The sequence below is a fragment of the Nycticebus coucang genome, chromosome 15 (genome assembly GCF_027406575.1).
Source record: "Nycticebus coucang isolate mNycCou1 chromosome 15, mNycCou1.pri, whole genome shotgun sequence".
Taxonomy (NCBI): Eukaryota; Metazoa; Chordata; class Mammalia; order Primates; family Lorisidae; genus Nycticebus; species Nycticebus coucang.
Window position 1 is genome coordinate 95,541,787 of NC_069794.1, and position 25,134 is coordinate 95,566,920.

The following is a 25,134-nucleotide window of genomic DNA, read 5'->3' on the forward strand; positions in this document are numbered from 1 at the left end:
GTCCTACTCAAATGCTCACCTGTCTAAGAGGCCTCTCTCCTAATCACCCTACCTCGACCTCCACTGCCCTTTACCCCCGCTACGCCCTGCTGGAGTTGTCTTCCTCCTGTTTGCCATGACCTAACACGTGAACACACACATCTGTGCCCATGTCAGACTGTGAGCTCCAGGGAGCAAGGGCTGAGTGTCCCCCAGGGCCTAGAACCACCCCAGTGAGCCAGATGGCACATATGAGGGTACTGGCCACAGCGGACAGCTGGAGGGAAACACGAGCCATCAGAATGTGCAGGGTTGTGGCCCACAGAACGTGACTCAGGCTGAGGGATTTGTGTCAGAGGGAAGATGGCCCACGTGGGGGAGCTCCACGGTGTCCTTAATTGGTCCACAAGGTATCACTGAACACCCATATTTGCCGAGCACTCTTCCAAGTCCTGAGGACAGAACAGTAAGGCGAGATCCCTGCCTTTGGAGTTTCAAGGAGAGAAGGAACAGAGAGTACAGAGTGAAAGGTGAGGTGTTCAGCTGGAGAAAAGCCTCAGAAGGGACCTGAATGAAGTGGGGGACGCTCAGTACCAGAAAAAGGGAGGGCACAGCACGAAGGCCCTGAGAGAGACACATCAGAGGGCCTCCAGGGTGCAGAGGGGAGTGTGCTGCGGAGTTCTTGAGGACTCTGAGCCAGGAATAACACAATACGAGTCTGTTTCATTTTTATGAGGTGATTCTGGCTGCTGGGTAAGGATCTGACAGCTGGGGGCAGCCAGGCAGGTCTGCAGGGGTCCAGGCAAGAGCAGAGGCGGCTTGACCAGAGTTGGAGAGAGGAGGTGATATTGAAGATGATTGTATTTAGGGCCAAATATGTAGTAGAATCTATAGGTATTTGAGCTTGCTGTGAATTGCATACAGAGATAAGGGTTTTAATCCCAGCAACTAGAGACGGGGGCTCCATTTACAAAGATGGGTAGGGAGAGGCTGAATGTTGTGGGGGGTCGGGGGAGAAATGAAGCGTTCTGTCTTGCATGTGTTAACTTGCCTTAGAGCCTTCTGTCGACTTCTAAGCAGAGATGGCAAATCTCTACAGGTAGAGCTCAGGGAAGTGGTGGGGCCTGGAGGTGTAATCTGGGAGCCACCAGCGAGGAGATGGGGCCTGCAGCCGCTAGGTGGTGATGTTACCTCAGCACTGAGAGAAAATCTAAGTGGGAGGGAAGGCACAGGACAGAGGCCGAGGACCCAGCATCGGAGGCCGGGCAGAGAAGGAGCAGACGCTGTGAGGAAGTACGTACTAAGGAGCAGCGGAGCCCTCCATGCCGTGGGGCTGAGCCCAGACAGTGAGAGGAATGTGCCAGGGGAGAACAGCAGGGCGCACTCCAGATGAGAAAAGAGGTCTTGATTTTGACTGAAAACTGGATTGTCCAGGTTCTAGAGAGCTCACCCGCCCTATTCATGAGACTCAGCTCCGGACTACTTTTGGCTGTTTCTAAAACCCAAGCCTTCCTGAGAGGCAGTTGGGTGGAGCAGGGGGTCCCACAGCCTCCCAAGTGTCTTTGCATGACTTAGGTGCCCCTTCCCCTGGCTGGCCTCTGCCCTATACCGGGTGGTGGTGGTGGGAGGGTGGACTTCAGGCCCTGAGCACTCTCAGACAATGAGCAAGGCGCCTGGCCTCCCCCAGTCTCACAGGGCCCCACCTGAGCTACAGACCCTGGAGCTTGGGCTCTGCAAATGTAGAGAGGTGATATAGGCTCTTAAAGAGGCATATTTTTCTCAAGTGGGAATTGAGCATGATTGTAATACTTGGAACGTTTCGAATTACAGTGTTATAGTGAAGATTAAATGAATTGAAGCCCCTTAAAGCATCTGGTATGTAGTAATTGTCGACTATTGTCATTATGAAAGGATGTTGATTTGCTACCACTTAGGATATTCATAATTTTTTCTATATACTCTGAAAATAACTGCAAAGGAGAAGTGCTAAAAGTGTTTCAGAGGTAATTGGAGGATGTGTAGCCTCCTGAGAAAGCTGGAAGAAGATAGCACTGTACCGACTGTGGTTAACGGTGGGGCCCATAGGCAGAGGTCTGGCTGGAATCCGGGTGATCCTGCTACTCCATTGCTCCAGCCCCAGCTCCCTAATTGTAAAATGGACACAGCATGGGTGTCAGCTTCATGGGATTGTCCTGAAAACCTGACCGGCTAATGCAGGCAAAGCACCCGGGTAAGCACAGTTAATACTACTCATAGGGCTCTGGAAACACGTGGTCTGTAAGGTAGTTAGTTGATTTCAGTGTGATAGTCCTTTATTCTCATGCCTCCTTACACAGGGTCCCCACATCACTGGACTTATCTGTAGCTTTTCCTTTACCAAGTGGAAGTGTAGATGAGGTTGGAGTTGTAGGTCACTGACTGAGGTCTGAAGTCACTTTTGTGTTCACTTTTCACCTCCAGTGTTGCCTGATTTCTGCCATCTAAAGTGGAAAGGCAAATGTACTGTGCACCCACTTTGCAGTCCCAGGACTGCCACAGCTGGAGGTCGTAGCCCCATTTTACAAAGAGGGGAACCACTCCTGGGAGACTAATGACGCTTTCATGATGAATCCAGACCTGGAGTACCAGTCGCAAAGCAAGAACTCGGACCTGAGCCCAGTTCTCTGGGCCGCGCTCCTCCACCTGGTGGGATCTGTGGGTCTTCAAAGCTGTAGACCTCAGCCCCTGCCCCCTCCCAGGAATGACACTCCGCCACCTGTTGCTGGTGGCTCTTTGGCCACACGGTGGCGCGTCATGCCCAGCAATCTCCTTGGTCCTTTTCACATATCATTAAAGATTTAAAATTCAAAGGGAAAGGGCTATGCCCTCTCTTCCTTCTCACAATACACATCTTCTTAGTTACCATTGTCAGCGAGCATGGGGCTATTACGACGGTGGAAGTGACCTGGGTTCATTAGCTGTCGTCACAATCCAGAAAGTCCTAGAGGAAAGGCTTTGGTATGAAATCAAAGGACCCAGAATCCCATTATTCAGAGCCCATTTTCACATGTTTTCATGACATTGCACCCAACCTAACACACACACATTAAAACGTCATCTTCCAGTGTGGTAAATGAAAGGAAATGGGCCCACATGAGACAGAGTTTTGACTTTCCTGAAAAAAGATTTTCCTGAAGATAATCACCTGACTCTAAAACAGGCTGAAACTTCTTCCAGAAAAAAAGACCAGGGTTAATACCGGCTATGTTTACTTTTTTCTTTAAGGTGATATAGGGCGCAGGCCTGTGTTTAAATACCAGTTCTGACACCAGCAAGTTTGGGAATGCACGGCTCTATCCCTGGAATGCACGGCTCATCTTCCAAGGGGTTAACACTCCCAGGATGTGCTTTATGGAATTGTGGTGCAGATGGATTAATATTAACCAGAACCAAATGACATTGTCAATATTTAATAGTCCCTGATCTACCAAAAATGGAAATTCCCGTGATTCCTTCTAAACCAGTGATTTTTAACCTTTTTTACTTCAGGGCACACTTGAACCTGTAGTTAAACTTCGGAAGCACACTTAAATTATTTTGCTCAAGGAAAGAAATAGTGTGGAAAAGAATATACTTACTGAGCTTTAAACATCTTTCAAACAATTTAATAAATAACCTTAAAAAATGTTTGCCGCACACAGTTGAAAATCACTACTCTAAACCATGGACACCTCTTTATGCCAGGGACATGGTGAGGTTTGGTAAACGTGAGCTATGATCACAGCAGGTGTGAAAAGACCACATCAACGTTGCTACCAACACTTAGGAAAGTAAATGGCCCGGTCTTCCAGACACTTCTTCCAGGAGATTCTTACTGATAGGCAACCCTGTTGTTTCTGGGTGCTCAAGTTCTGAATGTAAAAATAGGCTGAGAGAAATCTGGCTCTTCACCCAGCTCTGCCTTTAGCCAAGTCATCCCCACCTCAAACCATCTTTCGGTGAGATATTAGTCTCCCCAAGGGAGAAAACTCAAGGCCACTGCAGTACTACCTGCCACATGAGTAAAGCCAAAGGCTCTGTCATCCTTTTCTTCACCCGGCCCTGGACAACGAGCCCTCTCCTGCAGAACTCGCCTCTCAGAGAGGACCCTGTGCTTCAGACAGACCGGGAGAATGGCCCTTCTCAGTCTCTCTGAAGCACACACGTCAAAGTCCATCTGTCCCTTCTCCCCTTCCTTCTCAGTAGCTAATCTGATGCCATTTTTATTTTGGCAGGCGTTTTCCAAGGTGGAGAATGAAAGGAGTGAGAATTTTAGACACCTGGCAGGCATGAGGGTGGATATTTTTGATCAGAAGGGCATCTTGGGCCCCGTAATCCAGCCGCACCTCACCTCATGTCAGGGGGCACTGTCCTCTTCTGATTTAGGCCCTGGCAGGGAGCCAGCAGCAGCTCGGAAGCCAGGAAGTCTGAGGGAGAACTGGGAGCAGCACATGGACTGCAGAAGGGGCTGCCCACCAAGAGTAAGACGGCTACAGCCCTCCAAGTGCAAAGAGAATCCAGTGGAAACCACATCGTGGTTCTGGTTCCTCCCGGCTACTCTTACCCAGCCGCCTTCCTCTCATTTCTTAAATGCAGAGTGTGCTCTGGCGGCCTTTCTCCCCACGCACTGTGCATGGACTGCAGGAGATGGTGTGTGGCTTGTTAGAGCTCATCACACATCACAGGACACACAGCAAATAAGGCCTGGTTTACACACCTCTCTCTAATTCAAGGAATGAAGTCTGAACTCTTCATGAATTCAAGATTAAGAACAGACGCAGCAGAGACCATACCATGAGATTAAACTCATGTGAAGGTCGGGGGCAAGCACAGCTGTCCGTGATGGTAGCATGGCTGTGGTCTGAGCTGTCCGTGATGGTAGCATGGCCGTGGTCTGAGCTGTCCGTGATGGTAGCATGGCCGTGGTCTGAGCTGTCCGTGATGGTAGCATGGCTGTGGTCTGAGCTGTCCGTGATGGTAGCATGGCTGTGGTCTGAGCTGTCCGTGATGGTAGCATGGCTGTGGTCTGAGCTGTCCGTGATGGTAGCATGGCTGTGGTCTGAGCTGTCCGTGATGGTAGCATGGCTGTGGTCTGAGTTGTCCGTGATGGTAGCATGGCTGTGGTCTGGGTAGTGGGCCTGGGGGCAGCAACTGAGAAGTGGCCCCAGGGAACCCCTGTGACAACAGAGATGTTCTGTGTCTTTATTAGGGTGTGAGTTACATGGTGTACACATCTGTCAAAAGTCATGAAACTGCTTGCTTAAGATCAAAAACAGTAGCAGTGAAAGATGTTGCTCAAAACAATGATCACAGTATGGGCAGGAAGGCTCGTTATCTTGTGGAAGAGAGAAGCGGGGTTTCCATATAGTCACAGTTCCCCTCTGGCTGTCCATGCGATTGAAAAACATATAAAACGTCAGCCAATTTTCCAGTCAGTTTGGAGATCCGGGGATGTTTTTCTTCATGCACACACTGTCTATGTCTTTTCAAATGTTTACAGAGTATTTACAAAACGTGGTCCATCGGGTGGCAGTTGTAATTAGGGAAACTGGCAGAGAAAATTAACACATACCATAAAAGAGGGATAATTACTCCACTGTCATATACAATATTATTATCAAATGGTATTCACCCAGGAATCCAATTGGTCCACAGGCACCCAGCCTCCTTGTTATAGGAAAGATCCTCCCCTCCTTGTTGCCCTGAGCATGAAGCTGCCACGTTCCTTGGATGACATGCCATATGGCACTTAACATCAGAATCACAATGAGCTTGTGCTTTTTGTGTAAGATGCTGAAATTTATTAGAAAATCAGAAAGCCTAATTTCCACCAAGTTCCTGAGAACTGCCATCTGCTGCATGAAAAAGAAAATGGAGATTTTCTTTCTTTTTTTTTTTTTTTTTTAGCCCTTTACTTAGTGTGAAATGTGAGGGTGCTGGTGTTGGGGCGGGGGTGGGGGTGGAATGTGAGAGGGAGCCAGACCCAGACCAAGCCCACTTGGCAAAGGCAGAAAGAAAGCGTGTCAGTTAAATGGTGGCAAAAGGCTTGGGACGCATAATTATGGAAATCATCCAGGCCAGAGCCTGTTTTCTCCTTCGGACCACATGTCCCTTCCACACAGGAATAGCACATGGAGTCCAGCTTTTGAGAATAAGCAAAGTCCCCACTTTAGAAAGAAGAGGGGCCTTCAGCAAATGCTAGTCTCTCGAGTGTGAGGTCTTGCCATGGAAGAAGTGGCCTGAGTGAAGGGTGACCTGCAGGGGACCAGAACGGCTGGATGGAGGGAAGAGGCAGAGCCAGGAGGGTGACCTGCAGGGGACCAGAACGGCTGGATGGAGGGAAGAGGCAGGGGATCTTTCTAGGGGGAGCCGCAGAAGGAGACAGCGTATGAGAGGGATTTGAGTAGAGGAGCATGAACAAGTGGCTACTGAGAAGGAACAAGCCTTTCAACCAGCTGGGGGTGCCCAAAGATGCTGCAGGAGTTTCAGGAGGGCGTCCGATGTACAGACATTCATCTCAGCAGCCTGCCTCGGCGTGTAGGCTCATGAGATGCCATCCTAACTGCGAGTTGCATCCATCCAGCTGCCCTGTGCCTCCACCCTGGAGCCCAGAGAGCCGCAACCCCATTTCTTGATTTTATTGCATTTATTTATTTTTACTCTTGTTTTTACACCAAAGCTGGCACGTCTGCTGGAAATGCTGTGGGTGACATCTACCAGACCTGGTTAGTGGCTGGGCTTCTCCCTTCTGACCACTCAGGAAATGGACTTCTGGCAAACATCTTTCAGGAGCCTAGAACCAAACAGGATAGATAGACCTTCAGGCATCAGGAGACTTCACGCTAGGACATAGGGCCAAGTTTTGGTCAAGACAGGCCACTTTTGGATGGTATCCAAAGTGATTTGATTAAAGAGGGACTAAAAAGACTTCTCAATAGACAACCTCATCTACAAGGACGTCTTCCTGTAGTAGACTAGGGTATATACCCAAAGTCAAGTTCTAGGGTCTGATGTCTGTGACTGGCCAGCTGGGAGCAGAGCACATGCGCGCAGTCCCTTTCTTCCCAGGTGCATTTACTGGTGCTGATTATGGTGACTCTGTGCATGTGGGAGACCAACAGTCTGTGAAGGAAAAGACGAGAGGTTTTGCAAGAGCCTACCTGGTTTCAGGAATCAGACACCAGACTCTCAGGGGAGGAACTGACTAGGAGAGGGAGAGGAGTGGGTTTCTGGATTTGCAGCTAGATTAAGTGGGAAGCACTGAAGAGCACCCAGGGTCCAGCAAATCACAGGTGAGCTGGTCGCCCAAGCTTTCCCCCAGGCAGGTGGCAGCCTGCAGGGCCCTCCTCCCCACGCTCTGCAGGGCTGGGCAGGCAGATGGCATTCTGTTACGTTGGCACCTTGGGAGAAACTTCAGGTTTCAGGCTGAGCTCCCAAGAGCTTCACATCCGGGATGTGTGGAACTTGGGGTGCCAGGTGGCAGGTCATACCTGCTCACTGGGAGGGGCAGCCTTACTTTTTATTCCCTAGACGGCTGAGGGCTCAACAGTTTGCCCCTTGCGTGGAGGCTGGTGATTAGTTCCTAATTTCCCTGTGGACCACCCAGATGCTACAAGGCTGGCTTCTGCAGGTGCAGAGGGTTCTTCTGAGCAACGAGGAGCCAGCTGGAAGATTGGGCTCTGGGAGTCCTGCAGCGGAGGGGACATGGTGAGTAGCCCTTGGTGCCCTCGGCCCCGCCTTCCCCTCAGCTTCTATGTGATGAGCGCCTGTTGTTGGAAATGCACAGTAGCTAAGAAGCCCGGGTGTAGTTTCCTGAGCTCTCACCACGGGCCCTGTGCCTTGCACCCACCACCTGTCATCTCATTCGATCCTTACTAAGACTCTCTGAGGAAGGAACCATCTCCTCCCCATTTTCCAGAAACCACTGAAGGCTGGGGACATCTGGCCAAGGTTGAATAGCTGGTGAGACTTGGGTGTGATCAGCCCTGCTGCTTTTCACGCCTGACAATAGTCCTGCAGCAGAACAAGCAGTGTCATTGTCACTTTGATTCATGAGAAGATGGGTTCAGAGAGGCTAGGCAATTTACCCAAAGCTGCTTGGCCACAAGATACAGGGGTAGAAACCCCGTTTAAGCCCCTTTCCCCAGCCAATGGATGGCGAGTGTGACGAGCAGAATCAAATATGCAATGTGGAAAGTCATCATCGCAGGAGAAAGGTTTAGCTGTACTTCAACATGCTCAGATGTTTTAATTGGTTCTTTTGAACTTGATGTTCAAAAGATGTTTGAACTTGATGTTTCTCAGGGATGCCATAGCTATGGACCCAGGTAGCCCCCGAAAGACGTGGGTGCCCCCGGCCCGTGAGAGTGGCTGCTGGATTGTTGACCTCACTGGTTTAATAGTACTAGTTCCAGAGTGTTAGAGATCTGTGGTGCTGGTGACTCTTGCCCCTTTCAAACAGGCCCTCAAATGCGTAAGGGGTGTCTCCCTGGACGTGCCTGCCCCCGTGATGCGGTAATGCTCAGGCCCCTGCGCACACTGCACACTTTGTGTGGGGCCTGCCTTCAGCTGCCCCTTTTGCTCTTTCCAGGGGTGGGGAAAGCCCACTAATTTCAGTGGGCAGGAGAGGGTCACTCGTGTAATCAATAGAAGGTGCAGGCCTCCCTCTGACTTATCTACATAAGCTCAAGGCCTCCGAATGACACGCTCTATCATTGGCCTTGGGCACTGGCAGACATCAAGGAGAAGTGCTGGCCATGGCTCTCATTGACCGTGAATCCATCATACATGATTCTGTGCAGCTAACCCAGGAGCACACCGTGGGTTCCCCTCTGTCTCTCCCTGGGACCCCACACGAGGAAGATGTCGTGGTCACTCAGGCTTTGGCAGTGGGCACAGTGAGACCCAGCACTCTTTTGCAAAGATTGTTGGGAAAAATAATTATTGTCTTTGTTAACACTGGATTGATGTAAGATACTTGGACGGACTTTTAATGATTTTTATGAGTTCAGACTGGAGGCATCAATTCCGCAGTTACTTATTCAATAAGTATTTTTGCATCTGTGTACCAGGCACTCCCTTGGCACATTAGTGAAAATATAGATAAGTGATATTTACTTCCTGACCCTTAGGAGTCTGTAATCTAGCAAAGAAGAGGAAGAAAATATGTATGAATATATAAAAATAGTATATACGTATATACAAATGCATACAGACCTATACACGTGTGTGGGCGTTGACAGGTAGATGTAAAATGTGTGTGTGTGATATTTTACAAGCAGCCCCGTGGTGATAAGTGTGACACAGGGAATGGTCCCTGGTGCTGGCAGAGGGAGTGGGAACAGTTCCTCAGACGGGGCAGTGTGGAGCCCAGACTTGCCCTAAGCAAGAGGGGGCCTTGCTTCAATACGGGCCTTCTCTGTTTGAGGAAGGGTGGCAGGCCGGAGCCGGTGACAGAATGAAATGTAAATTAAGACAGCTCTAGGGAGTCCTTTGAAAGCTGGGCTGGAGTGTGGGCACACCTGGGGATACGTGGAGCCAGGAGAAGGTGGAGGAAGGGTGAGGGTGACCTTGTGGTGGGCGACCATAAATACAACCAAGCAGGATAAATGTTTTTGCTTCCAGAAAAAGAACATCTGCCAGACTTTAGACCCCTCTCTTTCCTGTTGGCACTGGGCTCTTTCTCTTTATGAAATTCCTCCATGTGAAAATCCAAACCTATAAAAATAAACCATGAGCCTGACATTTGGGGGACAAAAGGTTCATCCTATTAGGAAGCAATCTTTTGACAGCTGAGCTCACCGAGTGCTATTTAAATACAATTCCATCACCTGCCCTGAGGTCAGGAGCCCCCACCTTGCAGAAAGCCGGTGGCCAGTGTAGAGTACGGCCCTCAGCATGTGGAGCTGCCCAGGGGCCTCCTTCTTTCCCTGATAGACTCAGGAATAGATAGAGAAGGGAGAGCACAGATGGATGGATGGATGGGCGGACAAAGGGGAAACCGAGAAGGGAGGTCTTTCTGCTTATCTGGTGTCACGTTTCTTTATTGTTGATTTTCTCCATTTCCTCAGCTCTTTATGTCCTACACACCACACACATACCCCTAGATTCATTTTTTATAGAGAACAATTTGTCCTTTCACTGGATTTTTGTATTTGACCCAAAGTGTGTAACCATCTTCTGTCCCACATCTAAGTGCCCCATGGCCACTGGTACGTTTTTAAATTCTTTGGTGTAACCAAACCAGTTCCCAATTTTGGAGAGCATTACAATGAACAGTAAGGACTTTGTTTAACCTCCTCTGATTATAATTTGATTTTAAATGTAGTCCAGATATATTCTCTAGGGAGATAACTGGAGTGGTAGGCTGCAAGGTGTTCCCTATTAAGCAAATAAAGTCACAAGAAAAACGGGAAAGGTTAATCCCCAAGAAGATACCTGGAAGACACTCTGAAGAAGCCCATGAAGTGAGATTTCTGGCTTCCTTACACTTATTTGTCTCTGGTTTTGTATTCTAGTATGGATTTATCAACATCTGTCTGCAGTCTCTCGTGACAGAGAAATTCGGTGAAGAGACATGGGAACAATTAAAGTAAGTACATGAAAGGAAAGGTGATGGATCTGGGAGCAGTGGAGAAGCCTCCAGTTTTTGAAGGGTACAGATTTTTCTTGACTTTTTGATGTAGCAAGTTAGTTGAATGGACCCATTGTAACATATGGAGTTGGTTCTTAAGGAGATTCTCTTACTAGGGAGATCCATTCAAGCACCTTAAACATACCAATCAGACAGAAAGATCTGGTAAGCCACATCTGTCTTTAAGGAAGATCTCAGTCCTAATTCCTAACGTCAGCCTTAAAACAGAGTCGCAGTTGTAAGTAACACCGACATTATCCTAACTTTCACCTTATGGGTGAACTCTCCTTTTCTCTTACTATTCTCATTAGAAAAAGCAGCTCCATATTTCCCATGCACATCAATGGAATTCCCAAACTGAAGAGGGGAGATCCCTTCTAAGCCTGGCCAATTCTTGAGAAATTCTCTGGTTAGTTTTTAATATTCCCCCTCTGCCGCCTTCCAGTGAGTGCCTAATGCTGTCACTCCCGTCTCCACAAAGTCTCCTGTCCCACTCACGTCACCGTGTATCACCCATGGGCATCCTGGGAGGCTCCGACCTTAAAACGTTAGAGGTTGGGCCTTAAAGGATCTCAAAAATCACCGGGGCCTGGAAGAGGGAGGAATACAAAAAATATGCCAAAATGATTGGCTTCCTCAGTTTATCAACAACATGCAAATTAAAACAATTAGGCATCACTTTGCCTATTAAATCTCCAAAAATTTAAATGATAATAACCAATTCTGGTTAACATGCAGTAAAATGGGTAATTGCAGATGGCGCAGGGAGTTAGTACAGCCCCTTTGGAGAGCAATTTCACCACATGCACCAAAATCTGGGAAAATCATCAAATCCTTTGAAGTAGTAAGTTTCTTTCTTAGAAACACATATATGCATGTATGTATAAAATGATGTAATGTTGCCTTATATTTACAAATAAGAGAAGGAAAAATTAAGTCTTTAAAAATTAAAAACGAACCAATGAACAAACTGAATGACAAAAGAAATATGCATCATTATTTGTGGTGACTGTAAAAATCAGGAAGCAACTTGTAAAATTTTTGACAATATTAAGTAAAACCACCTGAGAAAGCAATGAATAAAAAAGACACAACCTATATAGCTGCTGGGTAAATCACACAAATTTAAAAAAGATCAAGAGAAAGACCAAATCATGACTAATAGTGATTGGGTTAGAAAGATGAAATGCTGGATGATTTTTTCCCCTCTAATATTGATTTCCCAATTTTCCTGTATATTTTTTTAATTGAATCAATTTTTTAATTTTTTTATTAAATCATAGCTGTGCTATCAATGTGCTGGTTTTATATGCCATTTGAAACATTTTCATCAAACTGGTAAACATAGGCTTCACAGCATTTTCTTAGTTATTGTGTTAAGACATATATATTCTACATTTAGTAGATTTAACATGTACTTTGTCAGATGCACCGTAGGTGTGGTCCCACCAATGACCCTTCCTCCACCCATCCTCCCCACCTTCCTGTATGTTTTTAATGCTTTTGTAATGTAAAAACAACTTAAAATGCGCAGTGCAAATTTTCTCTTTCTCCCTCCTGCCCCCATGGGACAAATAACATAATTAGAGCTCAGGACGCCTGTTGTGCGTGCGCCAGCGGCTGTAGGGAGGCCGAGCCCGCTGCTCAGTTCAAGGTCACAGAGCTGCTGTCTGCGCACGTGTCTGCAGGGTAACCGAGCTGGGGTCAAAGGCCAGGAGCATCCTCCCGGTCTGACGTGGGACTTAACCACTCTGTGACCCACGTATTCCGCCTTAAAGGAATGGTGCTGAAAGCGGCTAGACTCTGGGGCTTGTGGCCCGGGTTCAATGAGCTTCTGCAAACCGGACGGCAGCGCTCAGCGAGGGTGCGCGGCGGCTGCGGCGGCCGCTGTTGCTATTGGCTCATTTTCCAGACACTGCCCCCTGGCGGTGGGGCGGAGGGAGGGCGGCGGCGCGCCCTGGCCTGGGTCTGAGCACCTGCTGCGCTGGGAACTGCGCACCCCAGCAGGCGCTTGGCCTGTCCGAACTTCTGCGTCCTCATTGTCTCCTAGGGCAGAGGAGAGGATCGAGGGGCGCGGTCTACCCCCAAAGTCCTTGGTGGAAACTGAGTAAGCATCATGCCCCTCCTCCGATAGGCAGCTGTCGCGTGAGGATTAGACTACACTTGACATTCATAAAATCACTCTGTGCTGGGCAGATAACTGTGCCTGCCACGGTGAAGCAGCAGGTGCGTTGGCGCGATTCGACGAGGCTCTGCCTCTGCAACTCCTCTCAGATTTGTGTCCCTGACCCCCAGTGTGGGCCACCGTCTGGTCCTGCCTTGAGGATCCCTTGGGATGCTAGTGACCAGCCTGTGCAGGGTGTGTGTGTGGATTTCTGTTGATTACTTTCTGACTCCTGAACCTTATGCCATTTGATTTCCTGGTCAGGACTTTCAGGCTCGGCTTAGCTGCTGATCATAAGAGTCTGCCCAGCCTGGGAAAAAGGCTGGGGATCTGGAAATAGCTGGAAATAACCAGGAATCACGGAAGCACTTAGACACAGTGGGGGTTAAACAGTGTGTCCAGCTAGCTCTGCCTGTGATAGGAGGACCCCGAGCCCTCCCTGTGTTGCAGAGCAGAGGTAGAGTGACCCACCGCAGGAGCCCTGACTGGTTGAGATATTCAGCACAAATGTCCACATCAGGAAAAAAATAAAAAGCAAATGGCTCTCACATGTAAGTAGACAGAACAGTGTCTGTCTATTTACATATGGATTCTTACACTTTTTTCTTTGGGGATCTTTGGAGCAACTGCCCTGAAAGGATGAGATGTCATCTCTTATTAGGAGGAAAGTCCTCATTACATCCCCAAGCAAACAGAAAGCCATAGGAACTGCTGCTGGTAAAGGACATTTGAATGAGGGCTGCAAGGGAATCAAGGAAATATGGCTGGGAACAGAGAACACAGCAGGGAGAATCCTGAGTCTGTGTCACTAGGTTTTATCTCTTTAATCTTCAAGTACCAATTCTCTACTTAATTGCATTTTGGAGAATATGTTTGTATATAGACCACTAGACTCTCATGTCATTGCCCTGGAAATGTGTCTTGAAGCCAAAAAACTAAAGCTTATCCCACCAACTATGAAAATTGCATCATGTCAGAACTCGTTAAAAAAACAAAAAACTTTAGTGCAGAAATGTCAACTAATGAAACAGAAATGAAGGCAAGATTATTTGCTGTGCAAAAGGAATTGCTTCAGGCTACATCTAAATAACAAGTTCCCCAGTGCTTTTAAAACACAATTTCAACTGAAAAAGAAAAATCCATCAATTCCTACACAAATTTTAAGATATGATTAGGTAAAATGAACTATGTCTCCAGATCTGATGACATAAATTTAATTTTATATTAAATGATCAGAAACAGATGTTTTTCCTCCTTTGCCTGCGTTGTTTATTTCCCTCTCGTATAGTCTAGATTTATAAATTTCCAATTATGAACCACTCTTTTATAAGCTCTTGGTTAAAACCTTTATCAAAACTTAACAATGAAAAGCAGCTGATAGACTGAGAAGAGTCAAGACCTTCGGAAGCAGCCAAACTTTCACATTTTGTCTGGACCACATACTAGCTATTTGACTCAGGAAAATTCATTTATTCAAGTATTTATTCAGCTCCTAGTGTGTGCAAAGGAAAGTTAGTCACTGGGAATAGCAGTGAAAGGAATAGAAGAGGGCTTTGTTCCCTGAAAATGGATTCCAATGGCAGGGGGAACACAAGTAAATAAACAAATAAACAAAATCCTCTCAAATTATGCAAAGAGTAAAAATAGCATTTGATAGTAACTGAGGAGAAAAGATGCCAGTTTCCCTGAGGCAGTCAGAAAAGACCTCTCTGAAAAGGCAAAGTTTGAACTGGAAGGAATGAGCCAGCCTTGAGTCAGGGAAGTGTGTGTATTCCACGCAGAGAGGATAGCAGGTGCAAAGGTCCTGAGGTCTGACAGAGCTTAGTGAATGTGAGACCCACAAAAACGTGCAACATGATTGCAGTATTATGCATGAAAAGTCTGACAGGAGATTAAAGTGGAGAAGTTCTTAGGGATCAGAACACCCAAATGTGCAGGAGATGGGAAGGAGTTGAGATTATATTCCCGGTGCTGTGGGTTGCCAACGCCTCGGAGCCTTGTGGCCTCACTCATAGATGGAGATGATAATGCTGTTCATCTCACCCCCTGTGAGGACTGAGGCTGGCACGGGTGAGGGGCTAACAGCCCCTGGCACTTTGGTTGTAGAACTTAGTCCAGGGTTTTGCTAGCAAGGACCGATAATCCACTGTGTAAGCTCAAGTTCAGAGGAATTAGTGTCAGGATTCAGAGGACTCCCACCAAGCTTGCTTGTGGGAAGCACAGAGGGACCTCAGGGGAGGGAGAGCCAGAGCTCTGCAGCTCTTCGTTCTCCTTGTGTTTCCTCTGTGTCCTTGGCTGTCTCTGCAGGTCTCTTCATTTCTGTTTCTTCCAAACTTTTCTATGTGCTCTTTTGATTCAAGAGATCACCATTGTCTGACTGGCTCAGTTTCAGAGTGTCTCAATTCCAGATGCCTAAAACAGTCAGATGGGCTTTGGAGGGCAGGGACACTAAGAAGAAGTTATGGGTAGAGCCATCAGGACCAGCACGGGTGTCCACAGTGTAAATAAATATGGGGAGGATAGGAGGGGCCGGGTGGTTCACGTGTGTATGAATGGAAGATACATGACCAATGGGGGGGGGGGGGTGGACGGGCGACCACGTCAAATCAACCCATTGAGGGGGAGGTGGATGAGATCACACGGCTTCTCCTTGTGTCTTGGGTCGTCAGCCTTGAGAGGGTCTGAGAATCCTCTGAAATCATCAATGACGATGTTGTGTACCTGTGTCCACATGTACTAGGGAGAGGGTCGGTGGCAGTCATCAGAATCTCCAAGAGCTCTGACCTCAAAAAAATTCAAGAATCCTTGCCTATGTGTTCTTGGGATTTTTGTCCTTACTAAATAGGAAATGCTGCTGCCTTGTGCCATCTTGAGAAACGCCCATCCTTTCAGGGATAGTATGTCACAAATGATTTGAGCCACAATAATTGTAATGACTTCCTTCCACTCCCCCTTCTGCTCTCGGTCCTCCGCTGACTCAGCACGCCTCTCACCCACGCCTCTGAGAAGGTGAGACCCCTTTCCCTGTGTGGGATCTACTTTCCCTATAAAGTCTAGTTAAAGAAGTGGGCAGCAGAGAGTTTTTATTTTTAATTTTGATCCAGAAATGTTGCCTGTCTTCTTGCTGTTGCCCCATTCCTGGCTGTGAATGTGTTTGCTGGTTTGTCTGGCTGCCTAAAGCCATGGGCCGCCACAACCAGACAGGGCCTTAGAGATCAGTCTGGCCAGGGTCGTTTCAGCTGGAGAATCAGCCTTTCCAGCATCACACGGAAACATCCAAGGTGTGAGAATTCTAAACATGCAGCTAATATTTTATATATATATATAATATATATTATTAATACACACATATGTAGCTGATATTATATATTATATATGTTCTATACAGCACATTATATATACTTTATAATATACATTACTTTATATATGTGTGTCTGTACAGGTAACCATCAAAGGTAAAGCTTGAGAAATATTTTTGTTTAGTGAGAATATATGGAAGATAAAATTAGTAGGATAGAAACAGATAACTTAGGGCCTGAAGCTTACAAAATGTGGAGAGCTTCCTTTAAAAAGGAAGATAAAATCACAAATAAAAATTCAGCCGCAAAACCTGTCTTTATTTAGAATGAGGAAAAATAATTTTAAAGCTGACAGATAACATAAATGTCAAAAGCCCCCCGTAGTATGTTTGTATTATTATCACTATTAATTAACTGACTGACCTGCTCTCAGAATATGTCCCCTGTGTCTTTGGCTGCATTTGGTTTGTGGAATGACTATGTAATGTCATTTTCTATAAAGAGAATAGAATGAGGGTGGCACCTGTGGTTCAGTGGGTAGTGCGCCAGCCCCATATACCGAGGGTGGTGGGTTCAAACCCGGCCCCGGCCAAACTGCAACCAAAAAAAATAGCCAGGTGTTATGGTGGGTGCTCGGGAGGCTGAGGCAAGAGAATCGCCTAAGCCCAAGAGCTGGAGGTTGCTGTGAGCTGTGATGCCACGGCACTCTACCAAGGGCGACAAAGTGAGACTCTGTCTCTAAAAAAAAACAAACAACCTAGTGAGAAGTGGCATTATTTTACCTTTGGAAAATGTAAAATCTGCCTTAATGGAAGATGTAGGGATTCTATCTTTTGCACTTTATCTGTTCTACTATGTGGTTTGGGTTGAAATATGTGAAGAAAATATAGAAGAAAGAACCTTAATGTTCTTTGCAGATAATTATGGCTATTCTTTTAACCCTCACCAAAGCTCAGCAAGCGGTAATTTTTCCAAGGTCAGCTGCCGTGTTGAATCTGAAAACATTCTAAAGACTTTCTTCGGACTCTGTTAGGTGTGAATTCCTGGATCTGTGTTACTCTTTGAAATAAAACTTTTACCGTCCTTTTGTGCTCACATGCGTTAGTCTTTTGGAAAGTCTTAGCTCCCGGAGTTGTGCTGGATCTTTACAGACGCTGACATGTTTTATTACAATATCAAAATCCCATTTGTCAGTATCACCACAATCCTAGCAGAGAAGCCTCCGGCAATTGGGAGGCTCGTGAGCTGACAGCAGCAGATGCAAGTTTCTTCCCCCAAATTATAATTTTTACTTGAAATCTTGAGTCTTATCATTGGCAGCACTTTCTGCCAACTATTTTTCTTAAAGTGACAGACTAACTTTGTTCTTTTTTTTTTTTTTTTTGCCAATTTAAAAAAAGAACCTTTACTAATAGAAGAGGTTTATTTAACACCCTGAACTTTGTTCTTTTTTTTAAAGAAAATGTCTGCCAAATATACAAGTCTGAGTGACCCTAGTTTGTCTGTTGCTGGCTCTTTCAAGTAGAAATGGTATCCCTTTTTTTTTTTTTTGCAGTTTCTGGCCGGGCCGGGTTTGAATCCACCACCTCCGGCATATGTGGCTGGCACCTTACTCCTTTGAGCCACAGGCGCCACCCAGGTATCCTATTTTTTAAAAGTGGCTAATTCAACTCGTAACTTAATAATCTAAGTACTTTTCTTCACGGTGACCATACACACCTAGGTGTTCAGCAGAAGACCTTTATGCAAATGTGTATTTCCCATTTCATTACATACAGTGTTCAAAAAAAAAATGGGTACTCAGCTTTAAGATTCAATAAAATTGATCATTTTTACTGTCTCAACAAGAACAATCTGAAGTGAGACCGACAATTTCTTTCTCTGCATGTGTGTGCCAGGAAGAATATAATGGTTAAAAAAATATGACAAAGATTTTTTTAAAAAAATAAAATATCTGTAGTGAGGAATGCAATAGTTTGGTGCCACTGCCTTGATTCACGCTAAGGCACCAATAACTTTACTCACTGGGTGCTTTTGCACCTTCAGCCCAAATATCAACTAGTAAAAAAGCAAATAATGTTTCGATTTTATTCTAAAAATAGCTTTGATCTCATGGATCCCTAAAAACACCTTAGGGATCTGTGGGGCTTCTGAAGATCCTACTGGGAGAACGGCTGGTTTATGTGCCTCAGAGGTCAGGAGGGGCATGGTTCTGGTGGCTGGGGCAGGGGAGAGGAGGACTGGACATCACAGTCTGCGTGAGAATAGTGACTGAACCCAGTACTGTCACTGTGAAAATGAAGACATGGGAGCACAGCGCAGTTTGTCCCATGTCATCTAGCTGAACCGTGGTAGCGTCAGGGCTCTTCCCCAGGCCTCCTCGTGACTCTCACTCAGGGACGCTGTGAGCCTCTAGCTAAGGTCTCTCACCTAAGTTCCTGGTATGGCTGGGGAAAGAGAGGCCTGGACAGGTGCAGGGATCCTAATTTCTCTTGTAAGTATTTATTGAGCAGAAACAAAACCTCGCAAAGAATGAATGAAGACAAATACGTTCAGAAAAGAAATCAGACGATTGCTGCAACGAAGTATTAAGCAATAATAATAATAATACTAATGCAAAGAAAGTAACATTCACATTGTCAAATAAGAGTATGTCTATTATAGAAGGCTTTGACTCTGAGGTTCAGTATGGAGTCATCAATTAACTTCTTATTATTTTTTTCCCGAAGTATCAAAGAATAGACAACTAACATTTATAAATAAAAATAAAAGATAATTTCAAAAAATAGGTCATACCCAATCTTATGGACAATAGAAAAAGAAGAAATACTTCAAAATCATTCTACTTAATCTGGATATACCTGATATTAAAATTGGAAAAAAAAATAATAATAAAAAAGTTGGAAAAAATATATTATTATAAAGGGGAAATTACAAACATAATTCACTTATAAATGAGGATGCAGTATCATGTATGCTAAACAACATATTAACAAGTTGAAGTAAAAACTCATTTTTTACTCATTTTTCCCAAGCTCTTTCACTGCTATTTTTCTGTTTTATCCTTGAGAACACTCTTGTCACACAGGCAGGGAAGATAATAATAATTACCCCATTTTATAGGGATGAAGATGAAGTTCATAAACATAAAGGTATATTTATCCCAGGGGAAAAAATTAGAAATGAATAAGAATATTGAAATATTGGAAGGTTAGGTGTCTAGAGTGGAGATCAACTGGTCTGCAGGGAGATCAGTCCCGAGGCACAGCTTGGAATCAGTGTGGGTTTGAGCCCAGACCCCAGATCCTTCCCTTGTCAGCCAGGCAATCCTGGCCCCAAGTCTAACCTCTCTGAGCCTCAGGTTCTTCAGCAGTGAAAGGGTGATAAGAATAATTTGTTATCTCTTGGGCCAAAAATAGATGCTCTATATAGAATGTACTTATGAGGGCCCAGAAGTAGGTTTCATTTCACACAAGAAAGGATTTTCTACCAAAGAGAGCAGCCTGGATGGTGCCGGCTGGCAGAGGAGGGAGCTTCTTGTCACTGGAAGCATTCAAGAAACTGAAGACTAGCAGTCGGAGAAAGTGTAGGGAGAGAAATTGCACAACCAGGACATTCCACACCTCCCAGAATTCCAAGATTCTGTGGCTCATTCTGGGATAAGCCTGAGTGTTCTGCATACATCTCTGTTATTCAAATATGCTCTCTGCTGCCTGAGAGCCTGTTCTCTCTGGCCAGAGACCTTTCTTTGCCTGCCCACCTTTGCGTCTCAGTTCAGCCTCCCTTTGCCCAGTTGACTGAACACCAACTACAGTTTAATGACTGGCACAGGGACTGAGCTAAGAGTGCAAGTCTTCTGACTCCGAAGCTAAGCCTCTTTCCACCAGGTTAGTAGTTGTTGCAAGACCAAAGTCCATCATAAACGTCTACAACACAGCCACTGTTACAAAATAGTGAGAAACTCAAGTGGCTGAGAGTCACTCAGAGAAGGAGGCTGCACAATCACTGAGTTCCCAGTTCATGACTAGGTGCTGCGTTCTTGACGTGCACTAAGAACAACACCGCTTGCTGGAGGTTTGAACATAAAAAATAAGTCACAGAGCTCATCCTCCAGGAGCCCAGGCTAGAGGCAAGGCAAATAATCTAAGGAGGGGAAAGGCATGGCCTATTGAGGGGAGCTCTGGGCGCACACCAGGAACCAGGGAGGCCTTTTTGGAGCTGACTCAAATGCTGCAGAGTTTTGCGTGCCTTCTGATCAGGAGCATTCTTACCACATTGCATGGTGCTCAGTCAGCGGATGTATTCCTGGGGCAAAGCTCCCACTGACTACCGTTTATCTTCTAGAGCTGCCACGGATCTGCAAGATGCCTTCATGACTTACACCGTGTACGATGACGCTGTCACCATTAAGCTCATCCGCGAGGCCTGCAAAGTTCTGGGTGAGCAGACAGGGGCTTGTGTTTTTTTCCTTAGGGCTGCCTAAGTTGGTTTTCAGTCTTCATGGTAGTTGGGTTCTATGAAGTTGCTCTTTAACACTGAGTTAGTGAATACTGAACCATCGCTCCACGTGGAAATACAGGGTGAGGTTCCTAAGAGTCTCCAGTCACATCTTTGTCAACCAGTCAATGTACAACCTTGTTTTATGTGTGCAGCTGTTTAAAGAAACCATATTTGACATATGTAGTTGACTCATCAACGTGGAATTCCTGGTTGACTGCACTGTGAGTCATACCTGGATGGACATGTGTATTTTTTCTGTGAAGCATGTCCTGGCCTTCTGGTGCTTAGGGGCACTAGACAGCACTATGCTTGGGGCCATTTTAACCAGCCCCTCCCCCCCAAAAAGCAAACCCACCAACAAAAAGCACAAAAGTGTGTAGAACATGACACGTAATAGTCAGGACACTGGTTAATTTTATGAGAACTAAAACAAGAATGTTGAACATCGCTGTGTTTAACCTTAGCCAGGAGCGTTCATGGTGGGGGATGCAGAGTTTTCATCATTTTGCCTGAGTCTATAAATGACCTTGACATTGCCACAAGTATTGATTTGGGGGCTACTGATAAATCTCAGCAAGTGGGTAAGTTAGTGAATACGGAATCCTTAAATAACGAAGATCAACCCTATCACAAAATGCATGGTTTAAAACAACAAAAAATTCTTCTCTCATAGTTCAGGGGCTCAAAGTCCAATTGGTGGCAGGACCCTGCTCTTGGGCAGCACCCTTCCTGTTCTCTCCCGGCTTTTGGTGGCCCCAGCTGTCCCCCCATTGGTGGCGGGACTAGTTTCTATCTCTGTCTCCACGTGGCTGTCTTCTCTACATCTGCCTCTCTGTGCCCAAATCTACGTTTTTTCTTAAAGACGCCAGGCATATAGGATTCAGGGTTCACCCTAAATGACTTCATCTTAACTTTGTTACATCTGCAACGTTTCAATTTCCAAATAAGGTTTCATTCACAATTTCCTGGTAAATATGAATTTTTGAGGATACCATGTAACATGTAACCAGTACAGGGCTCATGTGTGATAGCTTTAGGCTTCTTAAAAGACCAGAGTTATGGTCACTACTGCCTACACCACTGCCATCACGTTTGGCCTTGATATTGGCCTCACAGCCTTGCAATACCTTTGAAGTTGTTTGCCGCAATTACTTCTGGGCATCAGGAGGAACAAGGTTGAGAATCCCCCAGGCCAACCACACTTGTGCTTACATGGATATGGATCTGCCCTGGTCTGTGGGGTGCTGCCCGACCTTTTCTCTGCAGGCTCCAACACTGCGTATTCTCCTATCTGCCCAGACATAAAAGTGCCCTGGCAAGGTCATAATGGGGGTGACTCTCCTAGGCTGGCTCCATTTACACATGTGCCCCCAGGATGATTTCCCCCCACTGTGCACCAGCAAGTGATTGTTTATCTTATCAGCCTGCTCACTCTCCAGGCCCAGAGGCGAAAAGGAACAGGACAAAAAGAAAATTTTAGCTCCGCCTCTTTCTAGTTTAAAGCCTCAGAACAAGTTACTTAAGTAGTCATGGTTTTCTCATTGGTCCAATGAGAATATCTACCTTTCAGAGTTGTTTAGAGGATTCAATGAGCTAATGTGTATGAAAATGCCAAAAGTGCTATCTGACATATAATAGGCTCTCAAAAGATTTCCGTTCTCCCTCCCTCTCCCCCTTCCTTCCCTCCATCTCTCCCTCCCGGCTTTCTTCCCTCCGTCAATCCCTCCCTCCCTTCCTCCCTTCTTCCCTCTTCCCTCTTTCCTTCCCTCCCTCTCCCCCGTTCCCTTTCTTCTTCTTTTCTCCCTTCCGCCTTCCCATATTAATTTCCTAGGGCTGCTGAAACCAAGTACCAACCACTAGGTGGTTTCAAACAACGACTGGCCCCACCCAGTGCTGGAGGCCGGAAGTCTAAAGCCCAGAGTCAGCAGGTTGATCCCTCCGGAGCCGTCCCTGGCTTCTCTCCCACCTCCCAGTGGTGTCCATGGTCCTTGACATGGACACGTCACTCTGCGTGGCCCCCTTTCCTGTGTATTTTTATGTGGCTTTCTCACAGGGACACGAGCCACTGGATTAAGGCCCCAGATCCTGTGTGACCTCACCTTAGCTGAATCTGCAAAGACCCTATTGTCAAACAAGGCCACGTTCTGAGGTTCTGGATGAACATAGGTTCTGGTGGGGGGCACTCATCACCCCAGCACACTCTCATTTTTGTTGGCTGTTCCTTTTCTCCATAACCAGCACTGAGCACACAGGCCTGGGGGGGAGGGGGAGGAAGAGCAGGGAAGCAGGAACATCCCTCCAGGCTCCCTGACGAGGCCGCTCTCCGTCTGCTCCTCACAGGCAGTGCTGCCCTGGGTCACTGTGAGAGTGTGAGGTGGCATCTAGGGATTGTCACAGGCAGACGCCGAGTTGGCATCTGTGCCTGGCACCTGACCCCCCCTGGGATGGAGCTGTTGGAAATGCTGGGTGAGGCCTGGTCACTTGCTTGGGCATCTAAACTCATTTCTGTGCAGCCCACAAAGAACCCGGCAGCAGGGGCTGTGGCTTGGGCTGGCTCTCTCAGAGCCTCCAGCCTTAGCAAATTGGCCTGAGAGACTCTGGAGGAGGCCCTGAGGGGGCACAGGTTAGAGTCACTCCGGGCACCTGGTGACCAGCCCAGCAGCCCCTGCAGAACGCCCTGCGGCTGCCAGCCAGTGCTAAGCCTGCAGCGACAAGTGGCTTCTCCAGAGCTCAATGGGTAATGAGGCACTGAGTGCATTTTCCTTCCCTTGGAAGTTTAGAAAACTCTCTGATTAAAGGGACAGGCCCAGTTTTGACCCCGTGCACCTGGGGCTGACAGAGCAGAGGCCTTTCTTTCCACATGGCAGTTTGACTGACCTCCTGGTCTCTCATCATGTCCGTGGTTGGGTCTGGATGCAGAGGCCTTCCAAGGATCTGTATCTGGGAGGGGCCCGAAGTCTCTGTGGAGCTGGGAGGGGAAGGCACTGGGGCTCAGGAAGCTGGACGTGTGACCAGAGTCCTCTCCAGTGAGGGTGGTTCCTGCCAAATCTGGGCCACCTGCTGCCATCAGGCCCCTCTGGTCTGACTTGGAGTCTCAGAGCCAAGCAGGGGTCAAACACACCAAGGAGGCCCGGCAGATGATGGCTGCTGGAGCTAGGAGGGATGTAGGATCCCACCTCCCAATCAGACGCGCTAACTCCTGGTCACCTGACACCTGCACCCCTGGAGAGAAGCAGACAAAGCCGCATGTGAGCCTGGAGTAGGGACAAGTGGTGAGAGGGTCATTTACTCCTTCAGCTCCCGGGACTTGGGCTCCTAGAACAGCAACAGCACCTGGGTGCTCCCTCCCCGTGGCCTTTGAGGAACAATGCAGGCACTGGTGGACAGGCTCATGTGACCTCCCAACAATCACACTGGGCCTTCCCCACAGACACACCCGTCCCCTTCCCCAAGAAGCTTCCAGAGAGATTCCTTGAGCAAGCTGGTCCTTACAAACCTCGTCCCCACCCTGTCCAGCCTGTTCTGGGGGGATTTGTAGAGCCCTTTGTTCCTTGCACAGCTGAGACCAGGGGAGGTTTATGTAAGGTGTGGATTATCACAGAGCAGGTGACCTCAAGTTTGTGTGCAGGGGCCTGAGTCCAGGGCATGCACCCCTCCCTGGCTGGGGGCTGGAGGCCTGGGTTCTGGGTTCCGCTCTGCTCCTGGCTGTGGCCCCAGCTCAGGGCACAGTAGCGGCCTGGCTGTGCTGCCTCCCAGACTCTTGTTTAACACACCTGCCAAAGAGATTTCCTGTTTTATTTTCTTAAGGATCATTTAAAAAAATATTTTGAAAATAGGATTTTGATGTTGAATATGCATTCTCAAACTACACAGACAGACCTCTTCTTGGCCATAATATGCATTACTCTGCATCAGCCTGTCCACAGCTCCGCAGGCCTGAGGGTCCCCACCTGCCCCTTCTCATCCAGCTGACCAAGAGCATCGGTTACTGTCCCTCCCTTCCCTCCACAGGGAAGCATAAAAAACTAAGTGCAAATTCTGTAATGAGAGGAGACTAATTTTCACCTGAAAAAAGTGAATTTTGACAAAGTTTAGAAAATAAAAAGGGACAAAAAAAGCTTAAAATGGGTGGTGAAATTAAGCACACCTTCAATGTCTTTTCTTGATGTTATTTGAAAGGATCCCAGACACGGGGGAATGTGGTGGTGTATCATCTGTTCAGTTCCTAGCCCTCTGCCAAAGGACCTCTTGTTATCCTACATTGAGAGTAAGAAGTTGGGGTCTGCTCTGTCACGGCAGCTCTGTGACCCTGGGCTGGACTCACCCTGAGTTGACCTCCTCCTCCCAAAGGAATGAGGCCTCAAGGGCTATGAGAAGAAGCAGATTAAATCAGAGAGAAGCTGTGAGGTGCCTAGCATCCTGCGTGGCACGTCCGGGGGTTCAGCAGACGTGGCCAACTCTTGACCCTAAAGAAAGGGCCTGAGTATTTCTGTGTTTTGTGCCTCTGGATGTTATCCCTTCAAAGTAGAGACAGGTTTGTT

At 47.0% G+C, this 25,134-nt stretch overlaps 1 protein-coding gene across 9 annotated transcripts in view; it reads left to right on the top strand.

Annotated features, from left to right (window-relative positions):
* Positions 1-267: 267 nt before the first annotated feature.
* The window catches only part of LOC128566855 (guanylate cyclase soluble subunit beta-2-like), a 70,140-nt gene continuing 45,273 nt past the window's right edge, over positions 268-25,134 (top strand). For 3 of the 9 annotated variants that reach the window (XR_008374654.1, XM_053563939.1, XM_053563942.1), the window contains exons 1-3: positions 5,976-7,704; positions 10,515-10,588; positions 20,438-20,532. Coding sequence is in view for 8 of the 9 variants with exons in the window: in XM_053563939.1 (XP_053419914.1) it covers positions 7,702-7,704; positions 10,515-10,588; positions 20,438-20,532 (172 nt within the window). In the remaining variant the exon portion in view is untranslated. Of the gene's footprint in view, positions 510-5,975; positions 7,705-10,514; positions 10,589-17,648; positions 17,733-20,437; positions 20,533-25,134 lie in introns of those variants that run through there. The other 6 variants (XM_053563934.1, XM_053563938.1, XM_053563936.1 and 3 more) reach the window with 6 other exon arrangements.